We start from the raw sequence: 24,612 nt of genomic DNA on the forward strand, positions 1-24,612 counted from the left end.
TCTGCTGCCCTGCCCTGCTCGTGCAGCCATCCCCAAGGGCTCCTAGGTGCCATCTGCATGCCCTGCTGTGGAAGCAGTTGGAGTTGGGAGTGCTGGGAATGCTGTTTCCCCCGGGCAGTCCCAGTCTCACTCGGGCACACTCACTGCCTGGCTGTAACCGGGGCAGGTCTGGGCTGACACAGTTTGTCACTGACGTATGTCAAACCCAGATTCTCCCAGCTGTCTGCTGCCATCTGCCAAGTGCGGCTGGGGGCATGCAGAGTGCAGTTTGCTATGCAGGCCTGATGGCAGCTGGAAAATCGAGCAGTTTTGCCTGCTTAAGCACCAGCTTTTTTCCAGAATAAGCATTAGCTCTCTCATGGCAGCGATGCTCCTGCTCTGAGCGCGGCCGTGCTGGGGAGCGGAGCCGGCTCTGCCCCGCAGCCGGGGCCACCTGCCAGCCCAAAGCTGTGAAAAATCACTGCAGCACTCCCAGAGCTGCACAAAAGCCAGCCCTGCTCTCCATACTGTGCTGGGCACTGGGGAGAGAGGCTTCTCCAGGGTGCTGGCCCGCTCTTTGCATGGCTGCTCACAAGAGCCACGAGGTCAGACAGAGTTGCTCCCCTGTCAGAAGTGTCTCCTGGTCTGCAGAAGTGTCTCCCAGAGAGCTGGAGCTGAGCTCACTGCAGGATGTGGCCCTGGCTAATCACAGCACCAGGCAGGAGTTCTTCCAGAAACTGCAAAGGCAGCTGCCCAGGCCAAAGGAGCTTGGGTTTCATTTGCTCTTAGAAATGGAAGGTGACCCTCAGATCTGGTTGCAAGCATTAAGGTGGAAAGTTAGGTTGTTAGTGAGTAGGTAGTTTCTCAGCTACATGAGCAACATTATCAGTGGCTTTTGAATATTTTGGTTTTTCACTGATAATGCTTTTTCTTAGGAGAAGTTGTTGTGTTTGCCTTGCTTTAGCAGCTGACTCAGTCTAAGCTCAGAAATCCTTGGCTAGCATCAATTCAAGTTCTCTGCATCCCAGGGAGAGGTAAAAACAAACCACTGTGTTACAGACTGCTTGGCTGCAACACAGGCTATTGATATAAATTAGCCAAAAGAAACTGGTAAACCAGGATTAGGGAACCAATAGTCTGCATAGCAGGAAAATGTGCAAACACTACCTTGGAAACATCATGGAACTGAATGACTTAAAAAATAATGACAATTTTCCTTCAGTATCATAACACTGCTGCTGTTTGCTGCTTCATCACAGTAAGTAAAAACGGACATGTCCTGTTTAAAATGAATTATGGCCAAGATAGCCCATCACAGTATCCACAGCAGCACCACCCAATTAGAAAAACTACTCTAATCCAACCTGATGCTACTGTCATTTTTTTTAAATGAGCCCTACTTCAATCATAAAATACTCAAAACCATAACATTGCTTTCTACGCCATATGTCCTTATTTAGAGGGGAGAAAAAATGATTGCACCCTTAATTCAAAGGAAACGTTTCCCTCTGAGCCAGAACTCAATAAAATGTATCAAAAAAAATTGTGGAAAAGGGCAAGCAAAGAAAATCAAATTGTAGCGTGTGAAACGATTTAAGGAGGGACCTAGGGAATACATAATCTCCAAACTGCCAAGTTAGAGCAAGTATAAAATATACAAACAAGCTTGATATTTTTCCCAGTTGATCTCATTATGAGGTATGCTTGGGATAGATAAATTTTGTTAGAATGCATTAAGGCTGGATTTTCAAGGAAACAAATCAGAAGTAATGTGTTTAGCTGATTCCACCTTGTTTTGATACGTGGGTCTTTTCAGATTTAAAGAAGTACATTTTTAAAGCCAAATGGTTTGTTTTGTTTCAAACATTAAAACCAGAGGCAACTGGGTGACTTCCCCCCCACACTTTCTGGAAAACAGACGTTTATAATTTCAGCATGGTCTTTAATCATTGGGGTAGAGCTCTGTGCACTTTTTCACTTCCACTCATTGGTGCCTGCCTAGAATGCACTGAGTAAGCCCTGACTGCAATCCCTTAACAGACTGTTTCATCCACAAATAGTACTTTTTCCAAGTCTCCAATATATGTTAATTAAATTGTCCATTTGTATTTATTAAGGCAGTTTACTGTCTCCTGGTGCAGAAAGCTGCTACTGCTGATAGTCTACCAGAGAAACATGAGCTTATCTGGGACTTGATAATAAAATGCAAGCCAATGTTAGCAAAAAAAGTCCCCTAAAATATTGTTTAAGCATCCTTTTCATCCTTTTTTAAGAAGGCGACAGGCCATACAAGTATTTTTGGTAAGTTTTTGGAACAGTTGGTGTTATCAGTTCTTGTAGCCATAGGAAATCATGATCTTTGTTGAATGATGTTTGTTACCTGCAGGAAATTTTTCTTCAACCCTGTAGAAAGAGTTGAAAAAGGGTCCTTTGGCCGAGCTGATGATAAAGTCATTACCTGCTGATGAGGTGTAAAGTGGTGTTCAGCAGCATTAGTTTAGATAGATGAGCATGATAAGGTTGATTCATCCCTGTCTCTGGTGATCTGAAAGCTTGGACCTAAACTCTGGGACTTGGATGCCTCTCAGCTCTGCCCACTTATCTCCAAGTGGCTCCTGCCAAAACAGATTTACCATGAAGGCAGTAACATGGAAATCCAAAGGCTGTGTTTAGTCTGTCCTCCCTCTCTCAAGACAAATGAAAGTGGATCTTGCAGAGCTTTAAAAAGGAATTAAACTTTCTTCTCAAAGTTCACGTGTTCCTGAAAGGCGGCAACTTGGCTCAGTGCTGTGTGGAACTCTTTGCCCTTCTGATCTGGAAGGGCAGCTTTGTTTTCATGGACCATTCCTGGCTCCAGAGTGCAGCACAAAGTCAGTGGGTGCCATTCCTGCTGCTGCCTGTCCACTGGCAGAGGTGACAGGATTAGTGGATTAATAGACCCATCTGAGCCACCAGAACAGGCATGTCTGAGATTAATACCTTCATTATGTCTCTCCCCGAGGCTTCTGCTTTCTGTCTTTCCTTCAGAACTGTGCAGAGAGAGGTTGCTGGGAATTTCTTTTCCCACCCTGCATGCCAGACCAGTTTTATACCACACAGATACAAAACCCAAGCAACAGCGAGGGGTTTAAAACGAGACCGCTGTGACTTTAAGAGCGAGGGGGGGAAAAAAAACTGTTAAGGAAGGAAAATAAAAATCCCACAGCCTGTTGTAGCAGCTGTAGCTTCAGATCGTGTGGAAAATGAAGGCAGATGATTCAATTTGGCCTGTGCCCCGAGTACATTTCCAAATGCTTCTGTGTGTGCGCAAGATAATGAACAAATATATTGAGATGGCACAAGATCAGTCCGAGGCTGCCGCTGCACAGGCTGTGGAGCTCCCAGTAGGAGCCCACGAGTTGTGCTGGGTTAATGGGGGTGAGGGTCGGCAAGCCCAGCACCTTTCAGAACAACTTAAGAAAAGAATTTGTCTCCTTTTGCCCCAGGCTCCCCGTGGCACTCAAATGGAGCTTGTGATAAATCGAAGTGTATTTATTAATAATGAGCGGGGGCAGCGTGCCCACGATGCGAAAATAGGTGTGCCAAATAAAAACGTGCTTCCCTCTGACATCCGAAAAGCTTAAGTAAATGGAGAGCAGGCTGATCTATTATGATTAAAAAGCAGGGGCTGAGAGCCAACATAGTGGTAATGGAAAAGCCCTTTTAGGGAAGCAAGGCCCATTCTGCCCATTCATATATTCCTCCACCCCCACCCCACAGGAAAAATTAGGGAGGGGGAAGTTGGATGGGAGAGATGGAAAGGCAGCAGCCTTCCAGGACAGCAGAGCTGGAGTTATTACCAGGATGAGTTATGATATTTAATCATGCTACATGATGTCCAACAGCGCAAGGTTCATAATTCTTGGCTCCGAGCATGGCTTGGGACTGTCCGTGAGCACCTGCAGGATGCAAATTGATCATGGCCTTACAAACCCTCTGTACCTGCCCTGCCTGCAGCCCTGGCCTGCTCCCACCGAGCTGGCAATGGACTTTTGCACGTTCCCAAAGAGAGATCTGTCCTTCCTGGTGCAAGCTGACTGCAGAGAGCCAGGATTGCCTGCCACCAGCTCTGCTCTGCGGTGTGTGGTGGGTCTGGAGTGTTATTTATCTGGCAGGAGACTGCATTGGTCTGGTTTTTAAGCAGCTTTGAGTTTAATTAATGCTTTTGGAGAATTCCCCTCAACGATGAAACAGGCTGTGCTGGAGTAAAACTTCAGCACCTATTCAGTGTTTCAGTTCCTATGCGTGGACATTAATGTCTTGCTGTCTTAGGGTTTGGAAGAGATAAATTAACAAACAGCTTCAGTTGTCCCCATGTGCCTTTTTATTTTCTTCCAGCTTTGCTCTCCTGAAGTGACACAGTAGTCAGCCTTTGTCTAAGACAAGATTCCCTCCCACCTCCAGCCCTTAGGAAATGAGGCTGAGGAGCACCTTTTCAAGCCCCACTCTGCAGAGCTTTGGGCATCAGGGTTATTTTGAGATGTTTTGCTTCTCAAACACACTCAGGTTTGGCCCACACACTTCCTCCTGCTGTTCCCCAGTCTCTGATTTGGCTCTGTTACGCTGTCTGGAACTCTCCAGTTCCAGTTTGGGTTAGTCTTGCCTCAAACAGGGCAAACCCATCCACAGGATTGTTTTTGCCCAAGTACCTGAGTATAGTCTGGGTAATTTAGAGGGACAGGGGCACACAATGTATGTCTCAAAAGGATTGGATTTTGGGTGGGAACAGCCTGTAATGTTGAATTGCATGTGTAATTGTGGTTGCTGAAGGATGCTGCCACTGTGTGTAAATACCCTGGACAATCAATATGGGCTGCTCAAGTTTTAGGTGGGATATTTGGCTCATCCCCCTGAGATGTTTAATCCATATGGCTGGTGTTGCATTGATGCCTCTGGAAGTCCCTGGCAATGTGTTGTATGAGAGGACCATACAGTATTTTGCCTGTGGATTTGGGGAGTTGGCTGGTTGGGTCTGTGCTGAGCTGGACATGACGTCCCCAGGCTGGGAGCAGGGCCAGGAGCCCACTTTGCCTCTGGAACAGTAATGACTTTTTCCAAGGGAGAGGAATACTAGTTTTTATAGTAAAACTCGATCAGGGAGCGTGGTCAGGAGGAATTTCTGGAACTCAAGCAAAAACACCCAGAGAAAATCACTAGAAATCAAGCAGCTGAGCCAGTGGCAACTTTGGGAAAGGAGCTTTTGGCCAGTTTGCTAATACCCAGGTCTGCTGAGAGTGCCCCTGAAACCAATGCATCCATTTAGCAGAACAACTTGTCCTCCTCCTTGGGTCCTGCATGTGGCTCATTAGGGTAATTACTGATGAATTAAGGCAGCTTGGCTGAGCGCTGGGGCTGCGGGTGTGCGGGCTCCCCTGCTGGCAGGCAGCAGGTGTAAATGAACAAGATCTGTCAAAAAGGCTGATGACCCTCTTAATTCACAGCAGCAAACTGGGGACAGAGGTAGTGCAGCAAGTTTAATAATTGATATTTACTTGGAAAGGTTAATGGCAGCAGTGATGCTTCTAATTTGCTTGCCTGTGCAAGACCTTGTCAGGTCAAATTGTCTCAATTTGTTACTGTGTGTGTAGGTGTAGTTTTCCTTTAATGAAATTTGGAGAAAAGAAACAGGTGGTGTTTGGAGCTGAGTGTAACTCAAGAAAAGCAGCAAAAGGATCCAGTCTGGTAACAGGTTGGGTGAGTCTGTGCTAACTTTAAACAGCTGGCAGTTTAGTCCTTTTGAATTAATTCTAGCAACCATTTGCACTTGGGAAGGTGAAAGGATTTGGAATGGCATAATTTATTTTTCCTTTAATTTGCAGCTGTCTAGGAGTTGTTTAGGTCAGAAGTGTAATGATTTTGACAGGCTTTGATGTGTTCCTTGGTGGGAGGGAGAAGGTTGTGGATCAGAAATAAGAAAGCTGCAGAATTCAATGGGCATTTCTGTACTGTATTAGGGAAATAGTAATTCTGCCCTGTGATAGTTAAGTGGTTCCTATTTCATGGTGAAACAAAGCACCTGCTGTGTCTGGAAGGATTGATATTGGCAGGTCAGATACTTTGCATCCAGGAGTTTCAGAAGAGCTGGCTGATGACTCTAAACCAGTGAAGTTGGGTTTTGAGTAAGTGTAGAAAGACCCAGATGACAGAAGAAAGCTGGAGTGCCAGTGTTATGAAAGACTGTAATTAATGGGGTATTACCATTTGTCTTATTGGCTTGGCATCAATCCTAGGCAAGATAATGGCATAGCTGAAGTAGTAATTGCTTAATAAAGACCTCAAAAAGAATAAAATAAGTGAATGACAATCATTTAATGTATTTAGGAAAAAAAACCTCACCAAATTTACTTAATTATATGTGGAATTTAAAATTTGATGGCTTATGGCCAATATTGATGTAGTATAGTTAGATTTTTTGGTGTTGTTGACCTAGTTATTAAGGGAACAGACAATATGGATTGAACATCATGAACTTCAAGTGGATTATTTCTTGCCCTGATACATGGTGTGAGTAGTTGCAAATGCAAGCTCCCTGTTGTTGGGAATAATTCTAGCAGATCCCAGCAGGCATTACCTCTCATTGCTGTGCTGTGCTTTTGAACATTTTGACATAGGAGCAAAGATGAAATATTTGTCTTGATAAAAGTTTTCAGGTGGGCAGCATATTTGAGAGATGATGGACAAGGAGTGAGACAGGGCACTGCACTGAGAATGGTGATTGTATGATGAGGGGGCCATGAAAAAATTTTTATTTCTATCACTTAGATGTGTCTAAAAGTCTTATCCTGCTGAAGAAACTGTATTGGTGAGGTGTAAGGGGGCAGAAAGGCATGCAGAGCAAGGACATTAATCAGAAATCTACTAAGCATGATATTTGCTTTTTATTTTTCCTTTTACTTCTGCTACCCATGCCCATACAGGGCTGTGCACTCTGGATGAGAACTGGAGCTCATTCTCCACACAGTAGAACATTTCATTAAAATATTGACAGACTTAGCTGGCAGCACTGTCAGGCATCCATGGAGTGCAGTGATCAGTGCTCCCAGCACTCAGATTGCTGTGCCCACATGGTGACAGCCTGTCCAGTGTGCCCAGTGCCACAGGGGCAGGGCTGCAAGGGCTGCACCAGCACCAAAGGCAAGCCCTGCTGGCTGCCAGCACCACCACGGAACAGGACAGCAAGAAACAAAGGGATTTTATTGCCATTAAAAATACCAATTTGTACAAGCCGACATTTTAAATAGTGTAATTTAAATGGAACCAAACTGATATGAATAGAACCTATTAATAAATTAAACACTTCTTTCCACCCAGTATTTCACGAGGGAATTAGCAGAATAATTTGTTAGTAAATGAGCCCAGGAATGAAGCTGTGAATGACATCTATCCTACCCTTCTCCTCCCCCTGTAACACTCTCAGCAGATGTAAGAGGAAGGTTGCTGTGATTTCAAACGTTGGCTCTCTCACTTCTGTCCAAACACAAGCACAACTTCAGGTGAAGGGAGTGGGATGATGCAGCAGTGAAAGCACCAGCTGTGAGAGTTAATCCTGATGTGCTCCAAATTCTGTGCATCATCTCAAGCAAGCTGTTTCAGCAAGTGTGGCCATCATGGTCTCTCAGTGCAGTCCCTGGGGTGGTCCCTGGGAAGGATGGCCTGGGTGGGTCAGGCAGCCCCAGCTGAGGAGTGCTGGGAGCAGAGTGAAGGGGCTCTGTCTGTCTGTGTGTCTGTCTGTCTGTCTGCTCCCCCCTCGTGTCAGGCACAACCTCACCTGCTCCCAGGAGTGCCAAAAGCACCTTCCCTGCCACGCTGGTGACAGGGAGTGTGGACACAGAGGGCCAAGCCCAACTGCAGAGGAGCCCCCTGCATTCCACCCCTGCCACGGTGGGCGCAGGAGTGAAACATTGACTGAACTGCCGTCAGCAACCTCGGGAACAGGTGGCAGAGCAGTGCTTGAAAATCTCCTTTTTCCCCCTCCTTCTTCTCCCTCTAGATGAAGGTCCCTACAAGCAGAAGTGGCAGAAATAGCGAGGAAGACAGCATCAGGGAGGCCACAAGCTCTCAGCGGAGCAGCTCAAGGGACCGTCTCAGTGATGTAAGTACCGTTCAGGAGAAAGCATCGCTTCACTGCAGCAATTCCCGCTGCTGACATGGCTTTTCATAAATCTTGCTGAACAAATGTTGGCATCCAGAGGTCACTGTGTAATAACTTTTTTTTATGTCATGATTGAGTGTTACGGCATAAGTGGTTGAGCTGCCTTGCAAACACTATAATCATGGTGCAAATAATATGATAAGCGAAAGATCAGAGATGGGAAAGCAAAATGGAATTGTTATTCCTTGGGGAAAAATGGCTTGATGGTTTGTTTTGGTTTTTTTTCAAAGAAGTTGTGTTAAAAAGCTTTTTACAGCATCCTTGGGTTTAACTGCTGCACGTAATCACATAGTTTGGGTGCAAAGTTAGTTCATCTAATTTTATGCTTCCTGCCGCCAAGATATGAGAGGGTTTTGGGGGAAAGCTGTCTTTCTCTCAGGAAATTCGATGGTACATTGAGTGAAATGTTATGATAAAACAAAAGCAAATGGTGCCTTAGTGTGTAAACACACAAATGGGCTTTTGAGTCACCAAGAAATCAATGGCAGTGCTGGGATAATTTTATACGAAGGCTTTTTGTGTTAGCAATTAGCATTTCGCCTTCATTAAAACATGATTTTTTACTAATTAGGACCTTTCCCGTTAGGAGAGATTTAAATGAAGAACAATAATCAAACACTGGCACGAGCATGTCTGAAATATTAAATTTGCCATTTCAATGGCAAGCCACAGAAATCCCAGAGCGAGTGGTTTTCATGTTGAGTTCTATTAATGTAAAATATGCTTCATAACTAAAACCTGTCACAGAAAACGGCTCACACCAGCTAAATTCAATTGGACAGTTAATTTAGCTTTAAAATTGAAAACACTACCTCCGCTTCAGGATGCAAAAGGAAGAGGGGGGGAAAGCCTTTGATAAGTGTAATGTATTTGCTATTAAGGCTTTCAGAGCCCGTTCTACAGGAGGAAAAGGGGAAAAAAATGGCTCCCACAAATGTGTTTAAAAGCTGAAAGTATTTATTAAAAATGTCAGCAGAAAAGTGCTTTTGGCAGATTAAAGCGGGATTCAGCTTGACAGCTCTGACAGGGAAATGTGACGGGGGAAAATTCTCTCTACATGTTTGGAGTGTGAATGGGGCGCTGTAAACAGCCGACGCAGTGGGAGGAAGAGAAAAATAACATGTCCTGTGATCTGCTTCCAGCACTGCCAGCCCACGCCCTGGGGCCAGGCAGCCGGGGGGGCTGGGACAAACCCCCTTGCTGTGGGACATTTGGGCAGTGTTTTAGTCAGAAATGGGGGTGATTTTGTGTGTATGTAAAATATCCTGTATCCGCATCGATGGGATTCTCTGTTCCCCTCCCCGCAGCACTCCTGATGGGTGTGTGAGCAGGAGAGCCTGGGAGCTGCACTGTAGCTGTAGAGTGGGGCTGCAGGAAGGAATAACATATTCCAGCTTAGCCATTAGCTTAGGTCAAAGCGTTAAGTGGTCTTGGAGACTTTTCTTGTTAAGCCGATGAACTTCCAGTATTTCTCCTCCTTTCCCTTTGCCCCCAAAGTTGCAGACTGAGCCTGTAGGAATTGACTCCGAGTGCCTAATTCCTGCAAAATCTTCAAAGCCTGTTCAGCAGCCAGTGAAATTCAGTGGGAAACAGGCACTCTGTTCTTTTTTAGTCAGAGGAGACGTTTGGGCAGTGCCTGGAGGCCGGGGCACACTTCAGAGCTTTGCTGAAGCTGCTCTCGTGACCTGGCGACCCATGGCAAATGAGAATTTTTCAAATTAGTAATTAAACAGTTTGAAAAGTAAGGTTCAGGAATCACAGAATGCTCTTCGTTCGTTATTTGATGAGTGCAATTTAGCTTTAATTACATATAACACTGCCTCACGTACTGGTACATGTTCCTCAGCCTATTTAGCGACTGTCTCAAAGTCTTAGGAAGTCCCAGAGGTACAATCAGATGGTTTTCCCCATTTCTGTGCAAGGGGATGAGGAGGCAGACTGGTTCTCTCACTGTAGAGAGGGAGCAGGGAAAGGGAGAGGAGACAACAAGATTCTACTGAGTGTTGATTCCTGCAGGATTTTCTGTCCAGCATGCTTGGTCCCTGCTGGCTCTGGAGCTGTGTGTCCCAGCACACAGTTTAAGCACTGGAGTGGGCACAACTCCTTGCATGTCCTCAGGATCAGGAGCACAGGGCAGTCAGGATGTCCAGGGAAGGCAGGGATGGTGTTTCCTCAAGGGTGGTGGTTACAGAGGCTGCAGCACCCAGCAGTGTCCCTGCAGATGGATGCTCTGCAGCAGGAGGCACCTGCGCTGTTCCTTGGTGAGTTTGGCCTTCAGGGCTGCTCTCTGTGCTGCCTTTCCCCACTAACGGGGTGAACAATGCAGTGAATGAGGCAGGAGGTGACAGGGCAGCACCCAGCAGGTGTGTTGGGGAATGTGCCTATCACAGTGTCAGCTGTAGTGGTGCCATCTCAGGAGCACTAGATCCTCCCTCCAGCTTCACTGGTCCCCGTTTCAGAGGTGCTGTTCTGAGCAGCTCAGCCCCTCTGTGCCATTTGTTCCTTGAGGTGACTTGTTCAGTGGGATGGCAGCAAGTTGTTCTTTATTTACATTAATGCATGTCATTAGTCTCTAATGGACCGTGAAGTCAAGAGGTGGCCTGGTCTGTGGTGAAATAATTGCACTCTAAAGAAAACTGAGGCAAATGATTGATTATATTGTGCGCACACACACACACATACAAACAGCAATTGGTACATCTACTATGAAACCCAGAGCATTTTGCTCCTTCCTTGCCATAAGTGAAAATTCTGTGGGGAGAGAATGATACAATTTCATGGTGAGACAGTAATTGTCTGGCTTGTGTAGTAAGTCTTTCCAGACATTACACCGAGTGCCATTTATTATGGGTCATTGAGGGAAAAAAATGCTTATTATGATTTAGTGAAATCATCTCTGGCTGCAGAGGTTTGATTTGTTGAGGCTGGGCTCTTCTTTGGGATGATGAAACTTCAGAGCAGAAAAACAGTGAAGTTTTAGCCCAGGTTTTGTGGTGCAGAGAGGAGCTGGAATCTGCCACTTGCTTATGTTCCCAGTGTTGATGTAAAATTCCCTTAAAAACTACTACAGAGCCAACATCCTTGTTACACATGTACTCTCAGGTCTTCTACAACCAAAACAGAGTCAACAGCTTTTCTCCAAAATGGGATTTTCCTCTGCTGCCTTTCAGTGTGAGGTAATTGGAAGTTGCCAGAGAATTAAGAGCCAGATAAGCCATATTGCTATTTTGTTGTGTTGACCCAAGTAAAAGTGGAAAGCTTGGGCATTTTGTTTTGGTTTTCCCCATGTTCCATAATTGTCCTAATCTTTTCTGATGTCCTGAACAGTCCAAAAATCCACACAGAGCCTTGTATAATGGCTTGAAAAAAGGGTTTTTATCTTTTTCTTGACCCATCAGCTTAAGAACTGCCTGCTTTTTAATGGATTTTCTCCCTCACTAAATTGAATGGATCGTCCCTCATTATCATTTAAATAGAAGCCTCACTCCCTGTGAACATGGAAAATTTGAATGTGGTAGTAGAGCTGTGATAATTTGAAATATTCGGAAGGTGGGGGCAAGGAGGGGGAACAGGCGGCAGAGTGCAGAATTGCTGAATGTAATTGTCATGGATTCTCAATTTTGTTGCCACAAGATGGGAAAATAGACTAATAATTGTCTTCCAACCCTAGTAGAATAGTTGCCCTAGTTAGCTGAAGCTAACACTCTAATTGTCATGGGGGCACAGAGATGAATGAGGATGTATGCAGGGCACAGCCAGGGCTAAATTGAGTGATATACTAAGGCAAAGAGCAAATTGGCAATTATTGGCCCAGCTGAAAAGGTTGGCAGGTGTGCTGCTTTCTCAGGAGCCCTTAGGGGGAAATTGGAAATATAAAATATCGACCATAAATACTCGCTGATTAGGAAATATGTTGCGAGAGGTGCTGGCCACTTAAGAGTCAAAACTCTCCTTTTCAAGGGATTGGCTTCAGCTGTGCATAAAACCAGCAAGCACTGCTACTAAGTTGTTGAGAGCCTTTTCCTCTCATCCCCCAGGCTATCTTTTCTAATTTTTCATCATCCTATCCTCATATGTTTGTTTGTTTTTCTTTAAACGTAATAAACGAAAAGCAGCCTTTTAGGAAATGCAAAGATTTTCCTCTCTCTAAATGTTCTTTGATAAGTGTTTAGCATATTGTATAGGCTAGATATAAAATTCTCTCTCTGGTAGATGAATACAAAATAACTTGTGTGATTTCTAATTCAGGCAGTTGACTGTGATCTGCTTTTCTTTGTGTGCCATCACAGGCACTGCCTCCCCCTTCCCTCCTACTCCCCGTCCCACGTTTCCCCTCCTGGGGCACGGGGATTAGAGCAGCAGCAAGGTACAAAGCTGGAGGTCCCTCCTGTGTGCCTCAGGCTGAAGTACCTTGCCAGAAGCACGATCAGACGAGCCTCTGAAGTGAGAATCAGACCACAGTCACACCACAGCTCCACATTTATCCACACTGTAAACTTTGGTGCATGTGGGATGCCTGCTCTTGGCTCTGTCAGGGTGGCAATGGGACCTCAGAGCCGTGGTCAGGGGTGTCACAGAGCTCACTGAAGGAGTTTTTGGAAGGCCTGGGGTGATAATGTGTGGGCTGCAAACTCTTTGTGGCATGTGCTGTCCATTGTTCCCCATGTGTGACACACTGAGATCTAATCTGCAGTTTGAAGAGTGAAGTAAGACTGTTCTAGTTAAAAAGACTTAGCAACAGGATAGTTTTACCACCCCTACCACAAACCATGACTCTTGGGAAGCTGGTTTGAATATACATGGATATATCATGAAATATATAATGCAAATCCCATTCTTCTGGAGGTAAAAATGCCCATCCCTTCAGCATGCTGTCTGCTTTTCTCTATGTCCCAAAACCCCCAAATGCTTGAGTGGAAATGGTCAGCAGAAATTTAAGTTCTAATGATTAGCACGAAGTTTCAGTGAGGGATACTTGGGAAGAAAGAAAGTCTGGAGGAGTTTTGTGAAGCTGGCAGAAGTGATGGTTTGAATGGGAGCAGCACTCCTGTAGGTTCTGTGCATTTCTGTGAGGTCTTTTCCTGTTGTTTCTGGCTAACTGCACTCAGTTTGTTCATTCCTGGTCAATGAGCATCTTTCCTTCTGCTGTCTGCAGCCATCAGCTGTAGGGATAAAAGTGTCTTGTGAGGAAGCTGTTCTGTAGCTTATCAAGCCAGTTACAGATGTTCAGACCTTGTGTCGTTTGATATCCTACCAGACTGGTTTTGCAGTGTTTCTAAGCATAACACTCGCTGTTTATCCAACAGAATAAAGTCAGTGAATTCAAGAAGGAGCACATTCAGGCATTGCAGGGCATGCAGATTGTTCATCACGTGTTGTGGTTATCTTGTCAGGTCCAGGTTCCAATCTCAGCGAACATCAGATGCACTGGTGACCTTTGCCATGGCAATTGAACTCGTTGTATCAGCAGGCAGGAGTGTGGCTGTGGAAGTTAATTGCATTAAGGGTCTCTGTGTTAAGGTCTGGCATATCTCCTGCCCTTGGCTCTTTTTGCCCTCCTCTCCTCTTACCCCTCTCATTCCAAGATATTTGAGTTTTATAAGGGATTTGTTTGGGAAGGAAATATGAGATTTCTCCAGTATTCTAAGCTAAACCCATATTCTGTTGTTGAATGCTCTATAAAGCACCAAGGGAGGGTAAACACATCCAATTCCTGGTGCCTCTGCCCTGACTGTGGCATTGGGTGCAGCTGAGGTGAGTGTCATCCTGAAATGCTATAAAGCAGAATTCAAAATCAGATCTCTCTGTACATACTGTTGATTACCTCTGCTGAGTGCTAACCAAGCAAATCAGGCTTTTGCAGCACTGGGCCATATGATAAGCTTGGGCCTGTGATTTGGAACTAAGTAGGAGCTGGGAATTCTCCCTCAGTTCCCTCCTCAGGTGCAACTGGGCACATTTGAGTCTTTCCCTGCCTCAGTTTCCACATTAACACAAGGATGGCATTAACAGTAGTGGTTGGAGGCTGTTTTGGGGACTGTCCTGTGGCACATGGGAATAGCTATTGGCTGAAAACACCATTTCAGCTGCTGATTTGGAGGTACTTGATACACTCCTGGCTTCAGCCAATGAAATGGCACGTGTCATAAAAGCAGGAATGAACTCTTGACATTTCTGGAATATGTTAATTTGTGTCCTTTAGCCAAAGAGGATGGAAGGAAGCACTACAGATGACTTAGTTTTGTGGTCGTGCTGCCATCACCTGCTTTTAACTAATCCCCTTGTAGTTAGGTTTTATATCAAGGACACAAAAGATCCAACTTGAAACCTGCCTGACCCATTGAGAGTGGGGAATTGGCTTGAGGTGCCCTTTTACCTTGATTATTACTGGATTTTAAAGCCCTTCCCGCTGTCTTTAGAGTTCAATAAGTAACCCAATAGCTTTAAGAAACTGAACAGAGGGTGTCTTAATTTCTTTTGCATCATGAGAGCAGTGGAAGGCCATGCTTTTATTTATATAAGGGAAATAACTTTTTCTGTCAATTTAATAGACAATCTTGGAAAACCTGCTGCAGGTTATTGGTGAGATTTTCTCATTATTTTCTTTTCTAAATTGTAGTTGCCATTTTTATCACAAAGAAAGAAAGAAATCTTTTAAATACAGCTGCAGATAGCAGTGTAACTCAAGCTCTCAAGGACATCAGTGGGGGGGTAGTAGAATCTTTATGCAGTAAGATTTTGCCTTTGCTTCCAGAAAGGTGTATTTTTTTTATATCCAGTGTAATTAACACGAGAGCTATCCCAGGGTAGAAATAATTCACTCTGTGACATAACTGAAATGTCTTGTCTGTGCTGTCTGGTTTTGTTTTTAACCTTGGGCTTAAAAGGAACCAAAAATCTTTAGTTGTAAAAGAGCGCATCATCTGCAAAATATTATAAGCCATTTATCTTTATGCACAAATGCCACCTAGCAGTACAGCTCCACTTCTGCATCATTAAATGCACAGACCATACTCATTTTGCCCCTAACTAACAACAGTCTCCCCTAGGAAGGCTGGGTATTCCAGACAGCCCTGGAAGAGGCAGGAGCTGGTGCTCAGCAGGCAGAGAGGCTGCTGCCCTCCCTGAGGCTCTGCTCAGGGTTGCTGTGCAGCTGGAGCAGAGCTCTGGGATTCACTGTCTGCCTGGGTGGGGTCACAGTCCTGGCTGTGAGCTGTGTTTGTCAGCCCTTTCCTGCCTGCTGTGGTTTCTCCAGGCAGTGTTTGAGGGCCAGAGCTGAGCATTCTTGGGTGCTGGTGTGGGTTTCAGTCTCAGGTGAGCTCCCAGGCAGGTGCTGTGCTGGTGGGAGCAGCACCAAGGGGATGTGACTGCTGAGTACCACAGGCACCATGGTTCCTCCAGGCAGTGTTTGAGGGCCAGAGCTGAGCCTTTTTGGGTGTCTGCATTGCAGCTGGTTTGGGTTTCAGCCTCAGGTGAGCTACCAGAGCTCCCAGGCAGGTGCTGTGCTGGTGGGAGCAGCACCAACAGGGATCTGGCTGGCTGGGTACCATGGGCACCATGGTTTCTCCAGGCAGTGTTTGAGGGCTGGAATTGAGCCTTTTTGGGTGCCTGCATTGCAGCTGGTTTGGGTTTCAGCCTCAGGTGAGCTCCCAAAGCTCCCAGGCAGGTGCTGTGCTGGCGGGAGCAGCACCAAGGGGATGTGACTGCTGGGTACCACAGGCACCATCATCCCCTGCTGCTTGAGGCCCTTCTGACAAGGAGAAAATTGGCCAAGCCAGCAGAGAGCCTCTTTGGAGAGTGAGAGTTGTGTGACAGCCCTCCATGTAAGTGCTCCTGTCCTTGTAGGTAAGAGCCTGGGTGAGTTGTTCCAGCTGAAGGCTTGCCCCAGTAATTACTCCTGCCAGACAAGCACTCATTCTCTGTGAAAGGAGGTTTCTTCAGCGTTGGGTACATGCCAAGTTAAACTTCCACTAAGATTTCTTATATTTGCAGCCACAATTGATTACTTTTCTCATTATTTGATCTTGATATAGAGACATACGGACTGAGCCATGTTTGTGTTAACCCCCAAAGATTTTTTCCTTTAGGAACATCCATCACAGTTGCATGCAAACCTTTCTGCTCTGGCACTTGTAGCTGATATTAGCTGGGTTTTTTCAGAATTGCTACGTGTGACAATTGGTATGGATCTGCCTAAAGAGCTGCAGTGTTCCAAGCTAACCAAAAAAGCAATAGTGGTTTGTTAGATGTGCAGAAAAATGCATGCAAACAGCCCTGGAGAGCGTGGGGCATGGTGATGCATAAACCTAATTGTTGGAAAACATTTTACGAGTTGACTCCAAAGTATTCACCACTTACGAATTTTATATATGCAAGAAAAATTCTGAGGGAGGGGGAAAACCCCACCCTTTTTCACCACTGATTTTTCAGGAAATTTGATGTTAAAACTTTTCAGAGAGAAGAGGCTCTTGGATGTGAAAAATACCAGAATCAATTGCCATTCAGTTTTCATTATTTCTGATGTAACACTTTACCCAACAACTGGTTTTATTGTTTTCTACTCAGTGGTTTTAAATCAATGTTCTGCAGATTCCTGGGGTTCTTGGACAGCTTAGGATGCCTGAAAGTTGTCTTAAGAAAAGCAGGTCTGTTGTTAGTGTGCTTGAGTTTGTTGTTCAAGAGTCTGCTCCATCCCAGGAAAACATTTTGCATTTGCACAAAGCTCAAAGATGGAAAATAACTGTGAGAGTGAAAATGCTCTGAGGCTGTTTCCCTAGAGGGAAGCTGCTAATGAAACCTCTTGTTTCTGTTTTTGGTTATTATTTCCAATTTGTTAGACCTTGTCATTCTTGGTTAAATCTCAGTTGATGGAGGGCTGGAGTGAGAACTTCCACCCTTTTTCCTTTCCTCCTCCCGCCTTTCCAAGCAGGTAATTTGCCTCCACATCATTTCTGTGTTTACTTTAGGTGAACTGCCTGGTCAAGCTCTCCAAAGTGTTGGAACACATAATTGTGTTCAGCTGTTTGGCATACTTATGTAGATAGCAGGATATTGTTATTAACCTTTTTCTATACAAGGCTGAATTCCGTGAGTACTTTGGGGTATAGAGTACGTAGAGAGAGGAATAAGTTTATCATAGTTTCTCAAAAATAGAGGTAAATGCCACTGCCCTTCATTTCACTGGTCTGTAGCATTATTTCTGGGCAGTTTATATTTAGGCGGTTTATAAATAAATCCCTACTTTTTTGTAATGTTTTAAGGCGGTGGCCAAATCTGTGTGCAATATGCAGAGGGTGGGAATTCAGATGCTGTTATCAGTGTTGTTGGTGCCTCAGGCTCCCCTGTGGGAGCTGTCCCTTTCCAGCAGCACAGAGGTGCAGGTGTAGCATGCCAGGGCTGGGGACTGGCACCCAGTCACTCCTTGGCTGCAGACCTGTGTGTAAGAGCTGGGTCACATCTTTCCTTCTGTGTGGCACTGAGAGGGTTAACAGGGAGCCCTCCTCCCACACCCCCATAACTGTAGGACTTTGCTCTTGTCTCTTCTTGGCTTTGGGAGCTTTTCTCCACGGGCACTTGGCTGGAGAGTTGCCTGTCTGGTGTCAGAGGCACAGACAGTGGCACGGAGCTGGCATGGGCAGAGCAACGAGACAATTGTGTGTTCCACTGAGAGCAGGAGTCTGGAAAAGGTTTCCTGGGTATATCTAGGTATCCTCTGATCAAAAGGCTTTCAAACTGCTAGTACAAAGGGACTGTTATCTTGCTGGTGAAAAATTACAAGTATTTGCAATCAGTTTGCATCAATCTCTTTGGGGTATTGTGCTGTGCTGATTTAGTAACGTGATAACTTCTGGCACTGCTGCAAAAAGACAAAATAATCCTCACCATCAGCCTGTAACAATTCGGTATTTTTGGTACCCACTAGAACATCAGTCTTAGAAACAGGACTGCTAAGACTCCCTGGATCTTGTTTAATAAAATCATGTAGTGAGGGCATCATGATTATAAATCACACTTGGAAATTGGCCTGCAGAGTACTTGCTGGGTTATGCGGTGTCGTGTGTTCCTGGCTCCTTTTTAATTTCCGAAAAGAAGGCATATAGCAGCAGCTGGAGCTAGAGGTGGAATTCATTTAGCTGCTTGGAGAAAGCCACTGCCAGCAAAAACCCAGCAGCTCGACAGTCTTTGGTTGTAGAGAGAGGAAAGGGATCCAAGTGACTGGAGCTGGTGTAACGAGAAGGAAAAGAACCAAATGATTTGGCAGCATGTGAAAGAGGTAAGGATGTGGTAGAGAAAGGAGCAGGAGGAGCTGAAATGAAGAGCAGGAGTAAACAATGTAATTTAACTTATTCAAAAGGGACAGAGTGCTTATTAAAGCTCTGAGAGATGATAAATTAGTGCTTTGCTGCTATTGTTATTTCAGATAGAGTTGTCATATGGTAATGCTGCAGCACTGAAGGCTGGAGGCTCACAGATTCATGGAGGGGAATGGAAAGTGGGATATTTGGTTACACGATTGAGAGTTGGAGTCGATGAGGCAAAATGTGCCAGCCTGGTTCTGGAGAGCATCCTCACGTGTGTGTGCTGTTCCTAGGAAGGTGCTGTCATGTCCTGAAGAGAGGGATGGCTCAAAGTGTGTGTCCTGCTGCTCTGAAGACTTGTCCCACGCTGAGAGCTTTACCTTGGTCAGGAGGAGCTGTTGAGGCCCTGCTCTGGCTTATGAAACCCGGCCTGAAATAGCCCCAGAGCCCTCACCTGGATGTGCTCTCTGCCTGTTACCCCTGTGGCAGCACACAGAGTAGCAGGAGTTCATTTGAGGTTGTGGAGTTTTCCCCTAAGGAATACTGGGCTGGGGGAGGGAATAGCAAAATGATTCTTATCTTACATTACACAGAATCTCTTGCATTACTTACTGTGGCATATTGTTTCCTCCCACAGAGTTCTGCTCAATCGCTTTCAGGAAGAGGCTACTCCGTAAGTCATTTTACAGCTAATTCTTTCACTTCTGTTGATGTTGATTGCAGAGGTTTACACTCCCTATTGCACAGCCACTGGCATGGAAGAAATGCAGAACAGAAACAGGGTGAGAGCGCAGGGCTGTCATGCACCTTGCAGGGGACAGCCCTGACATGTGGGAGTGCATTAAGAGCCTGGGGGCTTCTTAAGTTAATATTGTACTTATAGGGAGGGGATTTTTTGGTCAGTTGATGGTGTATTTCAGCTAGATAGTCACCTCTGGAGAATTACAAGACCTGAGTGGAGAGAGTTTTCAACACCAGCAGGAGATGCTTCCCTCCTCTCCTCCCTCCCCCATACACATTTTCATTTGTGTATTAATACAAGAATCAAATACACAATTACTCCCATTTTACAAAGAATTGCAGCCCTCACCATTGTAAACAACATGAATGTCAATATTATCTTATTTACAAGCCTCTGAGTTACAAAACAAGCTCGCTTGTTTTCAGGGGAGGGTGTTGCTGATGGTTCCTTCACAGGAGTGCCACAATGTTTGAGGGTGGTGTTACAGGGTCAGGACACGTCTGCCCATGTGTGCAATGTACCAGACATGTTTAATTGTCCTTTTCTGTTCATATGTACCTTATTTGTGTGTGCAATAATGACATTTCTTCATGTAGAGGTGGATTAATTTGTTTGTTTTGGATACATTTTCTGCTCAGCTGTCCCAAAAGGCAGGCACAGACATGACTGAGTAATACAGAAATAGGAGAGGGTGTGAGAGGCTTAGCAAAGTCAACATGAAAATTCCTGGAATCACATTATATCTGACTCTCAAAACAAATGTATGGTGGGGAGATATGATACCCTGCTTGTTCAGACAGTAAGTCATGTGGAGTGCAAAGGTTCTAGATGGAGGTATATGCAAATCTGAACATGGATTCCTCAGTCCAGCAAACAACTCCTGCCTGCACTGATTGACAGTAATTGCTTTTTTCACAACCTCTGCCATGATAAAGTTTTGCCTTCTAGGTGAGTGGTCCCAAACTGTTTCATACCAAGAGCTAAAGCTGCTCATTCTCTTTAGAACCAGAACAAGGGTGGATTTTATGTACTTCAGGGAGTTGATGTGGAGGCCTGGAACACATTTCTTTTGACTCTAATCACCAGAATTATTTACTTTAAATAATTTATGTTGTAAGTTTAGGGTGATGGAGCTTGCTGAGCTTCTACCCAGTGCACAAAGAGAAAAAATTGCCAGGCAGTGCAGAATTTATGGTCCAATTTCATAGCAACACTGTCCCATGCTATCATGCATATTATCAGAAATTCATAATACAAGATTAAGTACATTTTCATCATAAAACCATTACAAAATAACATATGACTTGAAAAGTCCCTCACAGTTTTAATGAAATAATGTCACAAATTTTTAGACAGTAGTTATATGTTTACTGAGTATCCTGCAGTATCCCAGGCGAGTATCATTGCTTAATTCATTGAGGGATGAGGAATGTTTGCTCTAGGACCCATTAAGTGCTGCTTTCCACACACTTGAAGAATCAGATTCACCTAAGCTTCTAAAGGCAGATGCTTTATCTTCTATTTGTCTGTAAAATGCCATGCATGCCCATGGCACCACATAAATAATAATGAATCATCTTCACAGATTTTATGACTGAGTGCCTGGTTTGGGAGCTAAACAATTTCCCAGTGGCTATAACATAGGTTGCAAAATTGTAATGGAAAAAGGCCAAAGAATTCTTCTCAGAGTCTCAAGGCCAATAAATCATAGGACTGTTTTCTTCCATTGCTGGCTATTCAGAAATTTACTTTTGTTTCTTAGAGAAATGATTTTGAGAAAATTACTAGCTCCTTCTCTGTGCATGTGTGGGGACAAGGTTCTCTTATTTTGCCAACCCATAACTTCTCAAGGGAGGTAAGAGCCTTCTGCATGCCAGAGATCACAAGTAGTGTGAAATGGCATTGCTATTCTTTATAGATTGTCATTTTCCCTGTTAAACTGCCTTCTGCCCCACCATGTGCCAGCTCTTGAGGCTCACTGCTTCCCCCAAGACTCTGATGCTGCTCTAATTTGATTTAGCAAAAGTCAGAGACTGCCACTTCCATTGGCCCAAACTCCCATGGGAAGCTGATTCTTGCAGGTAGCACCAGATCCAGACAACTGGCCCCACAGCAGGACTTGTCCATAACATCTATAACAGTTCTCATTTTCTCACGAAAGCAGCTGTCTATGAAACTTTAAGTCACTGTTTTGGCTCTGCCCCTGTTTACATGGGACGGGCTGTTCCCCAGACATGGTGAAAGCAGTGGCAGCAGGAGAAATGCTGGAGACACTGCTGTGCTGGGTGTTCCTCCTGATAGCTGTGTTGTGGAATGATGATCTGTATCGTTACTTGGTGAAGTTCTTGTACTGGCTTCCATCGGCAGCTGTTTAAATACCACAAACTATTTTGTGCGTGCTCAATTTTAATTACCTCGTTCTGAATCTCCACTCTGCTCCATTCACTTGCGTCAGCTGTCCTTGCTGTTTGATTTCAGAAACATTTGTAGAAAATGCACATTTTAAGGAAATGAGCATTTGCCAAGAGAGAACTTAAAACCTACAGTAGGAATCTTGCATGAAAAAAATCTCAGTCCAAGGTTTGGCTCATGCAGCTGAGCCATCAAGGCCTGTCCAGGCAGTCAGAGCAGGCTCATTGGTGAAAAACTTCAGCAGATGCCTCATCCATGAAGTGCGTACTCTGGAGCTAAAGGCAGGAAGAAAAATAAATGCAAGTGTCTAAATGACTAACTCTTGAGGGTTGGATATTCCAGTAACTTCCTTGACTTCAGGCTTCCCATGGAACATTAGGTGCCTAAATAAGGAGCATGCTTGAAATAGCTGTGAAATTTTGGTCTCATTGAAGTTACATCTGATGAACTTCAGATGTACCTAGATTTGATAGTATTGCACCTAGATTTAATTTGAGCCTCAAAACTAGCAGTAACAGTGACTTGGCACATAGTTTCAGAGTCTCCTGTACATACCACAGACAAAACCTCTTAAAACACTGTTTCCTAAAATTAATTTTCAAATGGCATTTACTTTTACTGGGATAGGACAAGACATTTATGTCTGTGCTGCTGCTGCAGCTCTTTCTCTCCTCAGCAGCATTTGTTTCATATCCTTATCTCACTAAATGTATACTTCCGCTGTGCTGAGAAATGGAACACGAGTTTGTTTATGGAGGTTAATATCTCATTCCCTCTATGACTTTATGGTTACATTTGTGTGATAAACTACTCCAGCCATTTGTCACATTTCCTGCATGCACAAATGAGATTAGTGATTTTAGTCAGAGAGGTCTGTCTGTCTTCTGAGCAGACAAAACAGATTCTCTTTTTGGTTACAGGATGAGAGGCCTGTCTACCTGAAAATGCACTGATTTGTTAAAAAGTACACAGAGAATCAGAGTTAGAACTAGTTGAGGTTTCTATACATCACTGATACATATCCGCCCTGCGGATGTTTGTCAGGTTTTTTTCTGGTAGTTAACTTAGAACCAAACATCATTATAAAGTAGTTACAATGAATAGAAGATAATACATACAGTTTGTTATTAATGGCTAAGAAGTTGCAGTTGTTTATAAGGTTGAGCACACTGTAGAGACAAACCCAAGCTGCAGCTGAATTTGACTCAGTTTTGTAGAGAGGATGGAAAAGGATAGAGCTGGGGAATATGTGGTAGCTTAAAAAAATAAACAAAAACCCTCTTCCAATAAATTATGTAGTTTATTTATAGAGCATCTGTGCAGCTGTTCGTCTTCTGAACTGGAAGGGGGTAAACTATGGGAGTGAATGAAAGAATAAACTTGAAAGCATATGGCAAATGGATAGCCAGTGAGCCAACCTGTCTGAGTGTGCCTTGGAACAAAAGTACAGGAGGATGAGACGTCTTTGTTTGGTTTTATTTGTTCTTGAAAGGGTTTTTTTTTTTTTTTAAATAAAAACAGTAACATACTCTTGGCTACAGCAGCAGCTGATTTTTATTCTGAGCTTCTGTAGAATATCAAAGTCTTTGTAGCCTAGTCAAATCCCTGGCAGCTGATCAAATTCTGTTGATTTTACATCTTCCTTGTTGAGCGCAGGAAACCAGTGTCTCAGATAACTCAGGCTGGAGCTCGTGGATAGAGAGAAATGTGCAGAACACCATAAGGCTTGCAGAGACCCTTGGGCCATCCAGAGTCACTCAGTGCTATCTGCAACCTTCATGCCTCCTGCTTGGTGATGTAGCATGAGAAATTATCTCATCCCCTGGGTGAAGCTGAACCTGAGGTGACTCAGGAGAGGACTGGGTGGGCTTTGAGCACCCTGAGCCCCCTGCACTGTCTGCCTGGACCCCAGTCTGCCCCTTCCTGGTGTTCTCTCAAATGATCTTGTTCATTTTTGGAATTGGCGTTCCAGCCAGTTTGGATCTTTGCTGGCAAAGATCTTTACAGCCACGCAGGACTCCTCTCCTGTGCTGTGTGCTCAGTGCTGCTGTACAGTGGGACTGCTGCCCAACAGAGCTGCCCACAACCACCCTGTCAGATCTCTTAGGCTCATGCCCATGCTGGGACAGCCAGTTCTGACCTGCATTCCCCTGGTTTGCAGCACAGAGATAGTGCCCACCTCAGTACGAGGGAGGACAGGTACAAATGGCTGCAAAGTGTTGGAAAATCATCAGCAGAGGAACTGTTGACTCTGCAGGTTTATATCCCCTGTAAAGCTCTTTCCATGGCTTCTCTCAGTTTTGTGCCAGCTCAGTGCAGGTCTGTGGAACCCTGAAGCAGATGGTGCCTGCTAAGGAGGCTGCTCTCAGGCCAGGAATCCTTGGTGTGAGCATGGGCAGGTTTGTGCCTGTGGTGCAGAGGTTACAGGGCTCACTGAAGATCTCACCACCAGCATTCCCCAATCCACTCTGTTCTTGTGCTGTTAGGTTGGAAGCAAATTATCACTTGGAAAAGTACCTTGAGCAGCATTTTTTCTGTACAGACCTTGAGTCAGTACCATTTCCCACTTGGATCTCTAGAATGATTGTATACCTTGACATCTTTGAGATGGCCATGGAGAAACTGATGTCCTGAGAAGGATAAATTTCTACATAAAGATAAAAAAATTATTGCAATGAGGCATGTCATACTTCTGTTTGGGAATTCCTGAGCGTGCTTCCCTCATGGTGTGGAAGCACGCTCGGTGACCAGAGGCACATTGGAATTGTGACAAACAGGGTTTTTCCACCTGCTGCTCTGTCACACACTAATGAAAAATATCTTCTCTAGGTGGGTAATGTTTCTTGGCTGGGCTGGAAAATTCATTGTATTTTAGGACCTCTGATAAATTAGCATTTTTCTGTGCCAAAAATCAATATTGGAAACGGGGCTCTTGTTACGACTTTAAAACTCCTTGAGCCGGAGCCAAAGGTAAATGATAAAATTGAATT

The 24,612-nt window shown here is 44.6% G+C and overlaps 1 protein-coding gene across 2 annotated transcripts in view; it reads left to right on the forward strand.

The window, feature by feature from the left end:
* The window catches only part of FBRSL1 (fibrosin like 1), a 496,130-nt gene that overhangs the window by 208,293 nt on the left and 263,225 nt on the right, over window positions 1-24,612 (forward strand). For both annotated transcript variants that reach the window (XM_059485477.1, XM_059485478.1), the window contains exons 3-4: window positions 8,009-8,110; window positions 19,106-19,141. In XM_059485477.1, coding sequence (XP_059341460.1) covers window positions 8,009-8,110; window positions 19,106-19,141 — 138 coding nt within the window. The remainder of the gene's footprint in view (window positions 1-8,008; window positions 8,111-19,105; window positions 19,142-24,612) is intronic.

The sequence above is a fragment of the Ammospiza nelsoni genome, chromosome 18, assembly GCF_027579445.1.
Source record: "Ammospiza nelsoni isolate bAmmNel1 chromosome 18, bAmmNel1.pri, whole genome shotgun sequence".
Taxonomy (NCBI): domain Eukaryota; kingdom Metazoa; phylum Chordata; class Aves; order Passeriformes; family Passerellidae; genus Ammospiza; species Ammospiza nelsoni.